At 33.7% G+C, this 6,676-nt stretch overlaps 1 protein-coding gene across 6 annotated transcripts in view; it reads left to right on the top strand.

Annotated features, from left to right (window-relative positions):
- The first annotated feature begins 502 nt into the window (after positions 1-502).
- The window catches only part of LOC126760074 (uncharacterized), a 30,388-nt gene continuing 24,214 nt past the window's right edge, over positions 503-6,676 (top strand). Inside the window, exons 1-2 of one of the 6 annotated variants that reach the window (XM_050475455.1) lie at positions 503-688; positions 2,483-2,807. In XM_050475455.1, the coding sequence (XP_050331412.1) occupies positions 2,720-2,807 (88 nt within the window). In that variant the 5' untranslated portion in view covers positions 503-688; positions 2,483-2,719. Of the gene's footprint in view, positions 878-2,482; positions 2,808-6,676 lie in introns of all 6 variants that reach the window. The other 5 variants (XM_050475454.1, XM_050475452.1, XM_050475451.1 and 2 more) reach the window with 5 other exon arrangements.

The raw sequence follows: 6,676 nt of genomic DNA, 5'->3' as shown, positions 1-6,676 counted from the left end.
TATTTTCTCATCTGGTTGAACCGTACAATTAGCAAATTATGAAATGGTCGGGTACTCTGAACCGTTCCGTTGCTAACTTGTTTTTTAATGTAATTAATGCTATTATATGTGTTCTGAACAATTATCTAACTTAAGCTCCTATATAAAGGTAAATCAGCAAAACATCGACACGTACTCTTAGGCTATGCAACGCTCGTATCCATTAATCAGATTCACGCATTTTGGTAGAAAACACTTATTCATATTCCATAGATCTCTGCAGCTCCCGCTACAACACCTTTTTATAGCATTTGTTCATTCACACTGTTGTAAACTTGTGATATTCATCTTTTCTCCCACAATCTGGTAAATAAAGCACTCAAGCCTTTTGTATGCTCACTCAAGGAAGACGGAAAACGAGTGGCAAAAACATGTTGAATTTGCCTTCTCCACCACAAAGACAACACTGTGGTAAGTTTGGCTTGACTTAACTAGAATAGTGGATGCTGCATACAGATGTGGTATTGTGCCAACAGTTTGTTCCTGTTTCTGAAGATGTCCGTGCGAGTGAATGCGGATAATGCCTTAGTGGACCCAAAAAAAGAGCTACCCAGTGCATATACAAATGGCAGTGAAATGTGTGAAAAGTCAATGTTGCGCATAAAAAGTTAATTGTCAGAAAGCGGAAGCCACTCAAACCTTAAATGTTGTATGTTAAATATCAAAAACACCCCAACACACAGATGGATAACCAAAGCTATTACGTCGCCTTTATGCCGGATATACAAGCTATAAAGTGATTATGTGTGTCAGTTTGAGAAAAAATATTTATTTGCCCTGAAATGTAAAGGTGTAAAACGCTAGTTTGGAGAATAAAGAGAAAGCGTCGACCCAAAACGTAAAATGCATATGCTTTCGAAAATCCGCAGTTTTTGAATTCATATACTTATATGAATACTTACACGCTTTTATACATACATAAATTATATTTATATTTATGTTTATGTATACATATTATCATTATATACTATATGAATCAGTTTAAATCGTAATGGAACCGAGTGATTCGGAAATTATCGTCTAATGGTTGAAGATGTCAGTTCAAAGTTTTGACAAGTACATAAGGTGTTAACTAAGTGGGCAATTTCAAGAAATATTATAAATGTTAAAGAAAATTTATATTATCGTGCTTTTAATACAATCGGTATAACTTCAATAATACTTCATAGTCCACACAGCCCGAGCAATTTCTGTGCGGTTCACTTCGTAAAGCGACACAAACAAAGATGTACGAAAATCGACAAGGATAGTGCTGCTATGCCTGGGAAATAAAGCATAACGTGTTCAAACCATATTTTTGTAATCGCAAAAAAATATTCGATTTAAGAACATGTGTCCTGTAATCATATAAAAAATGAAATAGAAAACAATTTTTAAATAAATAAACATCTAACATTTTTCATAAAAATATATAAGTAAATGCACATATGTGCAATCTCAAAATATTTATAATAATAAAAAATTTACTTACGATCAATAAACAAATATCATTTGTGAATCGCACTTTAAAAATACATGCACACCGATTTTTTTCACAAAAAAAAAGAATTTATCGGATTCCAGTAACTATTTTTGTTAAAAGATACTCCCAAATCAAATGCCATTAAAGCGGCGTTTTTATGAAAAACGCTACAAATCTCCACCGACGCTTTGTACGTTTTGTGAAACATGCTGTATACTAATAATAATTTGATCGATCTTCAAGTTTTTAATTACCAATTAAAGAGAAAGTTAAAGTGTTTGTCTCTTTAAGTGCACGGCATTACCTTAGTTTAACGCATATTTAGATATGTTTTTATATAATTAATACATTCCATTTTTTAAAACAGCAGATCATTATTATTATTTTTAGAACTTATTGATGGACCCCCAAAAGCATGCTTTTCGAAGCCAAACTAATAATCACTTAGTGACTACTAAAAGGTTCAAAGTCTTAAAACGTAAATTATATTAATATAGATATGATTTTATGAAAGCATTCTGAGGCATATATTTTATTATATTTTTATTTTTTATATTGCCATAAGGACAACAAATTCTTCGGCGCATAAAAGCTATCCATTTTACTCAACATCGTTCATAAGTAAAAAGTTAAGAGTTTTTCACTTACACAATAACTAAATGCTAATCATATTGGAACGCATTTTAACATCGGATACCACAAGCTGCTCCAATACTTGAAGTTAAACTTTCTCTCTGCCGCGCCAATTTTATCTGATAAGTTCTTTGCCTCCCTCTGGCATCAAGAGTTATATGTACGAAACACCTATCCTCTACATAACGCATGTGTATTCTTTGAAAATAAATTTGAAGTGGATAGTTATTTAAGGATGTTAATCGTGATGTGAATTGGTGATCCCAAAATATAATATATAATGACATCAATTTTTAATAATTTTTTAAATCAATAAATTAGTTAATAAAATATTTTTATCATCCGAAGAAATAAAGACGACAGTTAGTAATAAGCAACTAAATAACATTTGGATACAGTGACCAAAACTAAATATACAATAAGTGATGCTAATTGAATAATAATGGAATTACGGTGGAGTTCAGGGAATAAAATATTATTTAACACAGTACAAGAGATACCTTTCGCAGGAGCAAGGACGTAAAATGAAAAGACAGTCTACAACGGTATTGTTTCCGTACATAATCAAGAAAGGAAGAGAGAAGAATGAGGCATTTATTGAATTTCTACGATTTGCGACTTATGTCTTTAATAACATTTTTGACGATCATTGCTGCGCAAAATCAAATATTACGTAAGTACCTAATAGTGTAGAATGAAATTTAAAAAAATTTATAAAATATCAAGTAATAGATTTGTTCACTTGTATTATCACGCATATATTTATATTGTGAAATTGAAACTAAACAATTAAAAAGGAAGATCTAATTTCGACTTGAAACTACCTCTGTATACAATAATAAATCTTTGCGTTAGAAGACAACGGAAGACGTATTTATTATATGGTTTTAGTTGCTGTAGGAATATTAAATTACACCGAAAAATGTGATATAGTTGAGGGGTTTGGTTTCAGATTAAGCCAAGGTTGTTGTACATATTATGTTCATAATGAATTAGTTCAATAAAAATTTCATTGCAACACTCTTTTCACAGAAATACGTTGAGTGTTTAATCAACGAACTTAAGTACTTGAAAAAAACATTTCACTATTTTAATTCAGTTAAATCCCAGAATTTCCCTTAAGGTCATGTGAGAAGTAGTTTCGCTGCTGATGCTTAATTGCTCCAACAACCACATGAGAACTTCAAGCTTCAGGCATTTGCTTTGCGGCAATCAATTTTCAATAGCTCTGTATTCCTTTACATACTTGTATATGGTACATAAACACGTATATATATATACATATATGTAGTTATAAATAAACGCATGCTTCAAATGTGTGCAGTGTACACGAACGAATCGTATCTATGAACTTACTGCAGTGAAGATTTCTGCTGTTCAGCACGTTCGTTCGCATTTCAGTAACCACTTAGCCGCAATGTCAGTGTAGTTGAATGGAATTGCAATTTGACAAGGACAGCAGAGTAAATAGACGCAAGTGAAGCGTCAAAAAGCACGGTGATGGTCACGAGAAAAAGGATCTCATTATATGCAATGCAAGAAGGTGCATGCCTGTGTTGCTTATATAATTTCCAAAACTGCACATCATGTCCGAAGCCATTTAAACGAACGCAGTAAGAGTGAATGTCCTCATTACATAAATCCTATATTATCATCAATGTCATTAATATTCTGAAAAGTTCGTAATAAAGAGATATCTCTTTGGCCTTCATTATTTTGCTTCATTTCAATTTGGCACACGCATTACGAAGCCAAACGCATAGCAAAAATACATACAGTACGTATGATGCACCAGGACATTTTTCTGTGTGTATGTATCATTTCGAGCTTTTTTACTGTAACAAACCATTTCCATTCCACTGTGGTAAAGTGAAAGAGCATTTTGCTGGACACACGATTTATGTGGCCCATAATGCCAAATTCAGCTTTGACTCACATATCGTCCATGTGCCAACATTGTGGTTTACGCTGTAACACATTCACCGCTTTAACGAATAACATGTCATGTTCAAGCTGCTGACCGCCCTAAAGCTGTATGCGTATGCAGAATAGATTCCAATGCACACCAATGCAAGCATTACATTGCTACTTGGGGGAGGCACTATGAGCAGGCAAGCAAGTTTTGAACGTCAAATGGGCACACGTCAGTTTTGTAAGGCTTTTCAGAATAACTGATTGGGCTTTATGACAAAGGTTTTTTATCTCAGAAAAACTCTGGTAGGTTTGCCAGCAGTTTCACATTTGCTATGATTTTCAAATCTTATTAACGTGTTCATTCTTAATTCCATTGATTTTATAGCGAATATTTGACCACCAATTCTTTCGCATATTTGTTAAATATTCTGGCATTTGAACTGTCAACAATAATATTAAAAATATGTTTTACGTAAAATTTTCCTTTCTCTAATAGTACCGTGCAGATTGGCATTGACGGGGTGATCACCTGAATACACAAATTTTTTTCTTATAATCATCCAAAAGTTCGATTGTAACAAATATAAAAAGTTTCCGTTTTTTATTTTCTTACATGGAATATTCATCCATTTGTTAAATGGTACAAAATTTGAGAAATTAATGATATCACTGTTAAATCAATTAATCTTTCACCTAAAACTAATCGAGATAAATAGATATAACTTTATAAATACATATTTAGATACATTGATGAATCTTGACACACGTAATCCTCGGCACTCAAGGGAAGTTGGCGTTGCATATGTGCGGAATTGTACCATTTCCACACCCACAAAACGCTTCTAAAATAAAACGTAATAACTAAGCAGTACGTAAAAGTATCTCCCAAATCAGTTATGCTAAATCAATTAATCTTTCTCAGGACAAATCTTTTCAGCACCCTCTTCGAAAATGTAAAAATTGATTAAATAAGATTATAACCCCGCCCACGCATCATATAACTGTTTCGTTGAAAGCTACAAATAATTCAATAACTCAATAAATGAAAGTTTTAGAGACACTAAAACTTAAAGCCGAGGTGATACAAAAAAGCTTTACGGAAGCCGGTGTCAAAATTAGACAATGACGGTGGCACTGGCCATATTTAGGTGAAAACCAATACCTCGTGACCTGTTTGACCAATTTCAACTAAACCATTTTACCATGATAAGTGAAATCTCACTACTATCAACCCTACTTTTCATATTACATAATTTTAAATTTTGTCTGATTCTTTCATTTTCCTATATACAATTTAGGAGTTTGAATGAATGTGTCGTATAAGGATATAACTTCCAACGAATAATTCCTTTAAGGTGTGCCACCTTATGACCAAAAATCTTATGTCAGAAATGGGTTGAATCAATATCTAATACAGGGACTTTCGAACTATCAGTTGACTTTATACCGCATATATCGGCCAATATGTCAGCTATCTCAATGAAATTGGGAGAACGTTTTATTTTCCAGTAATAATGTACTGTTGGATAAAATCGGATGAAAAAGTTCTCTAGTCCCCATATAACTAATATCAGGAATTTGAAACATTTGGGGGCGGCAAAACGATCTTCGCTGTTTTTTAAAACTCCAATTTGGGCAAAAATTCCAGAAAATTGTGTCAAAAGTGTACAAGGCGAAAATGGGTTTTTTTATGGCTTTTAATAAGATGTCTTGTAAATTTACTATCCATTTCCTCAAAAACCGTATTGTGAGAATTTTGGAACTTCAGAATTTGCGTGGCCTTCCTAAATTTTATATCTTAATATCGCAGATATTTAGAGTAGATAAAGGGGGCGGCAGAACATATGGCCCCGGGCGCCCGAAGTTGTAGCTACGACACTGTTTGTCCGCAATATTGCGTACTCTTCTAGATAATAGTGGGAAAGGGGCAGGGACGCAGAGATTAGCATCTATACGGATGGGTCCAAGCTAGATAATTGAGTGGGAAGTCGTACCTTTTAAACGAAATTAGAAACTAAAATCGTCTTCCGTTTTCCAGACCACAGGAGTGACTTCCAAGCGGTGATAGTGAAAAAATGCCTTAATTTCTTCGTGGATCTAATGTTATATTTCACGATAAATCTGCAATAGTTTCCAAGGCATAATTATATACTTGGTACCTGTGAAGCAGATGAACTTGCCAGAATAGGCACCACCACGCAATTAGACTCGGAAAAAGAGAGAATTTACATTTGCGCCGCCACTTCATATTTAATCGACGAATATGTAATAATTTTAGCAGTGGAGTCAATCCCTAACTTGCTCAGCAAGCAGGCAAACGATGAATAAATGGAAAGGAGGTCGCACATGCCAACTGTTAAGAACTCTAGCATGGGTGTTAACAGGTCACTGTATAATTGGAAGACATGCCAGCAGACTATGTGCGCAATGCAATAAGTATTGTAGAAGCTGTTAGAACGTAGAAGAAAAGACAGTAAAACAGCTTCTATGCAAGAGTTTTTTTATTTTATATACTTCGCAACAATGTTGCTAACGAAGAGTTTTGTTCACATAACGGTTGTTTGTAAGTCCTAAAACTAAAAGAGTCAGATATAGGGTTATATATACCAAAGTGATCAGGGCGACGAG

This window comes from Bactrocera neohumeralis, chromosome 5 (genome assembly GCF_024586455.1).
Source record: "Bactrocera neohumeralis isolate Rockhampton chromosome 5, APGP_CSIRO_Bneo_wtdbg2-racon-allhic-juicebox.fasta_v2, whole genome shotgun sequence".
NCBI lineage: Eukaryota > Metazoa > Arthropoda > Insecta > Diptera > Tephritidae > Bactrocera > Bactrocera neohumeralis.
Note: the sequence above shows the minus strand (reverse complement) of the source record. Positions and strands in the feature narration are given on the sequence as shown.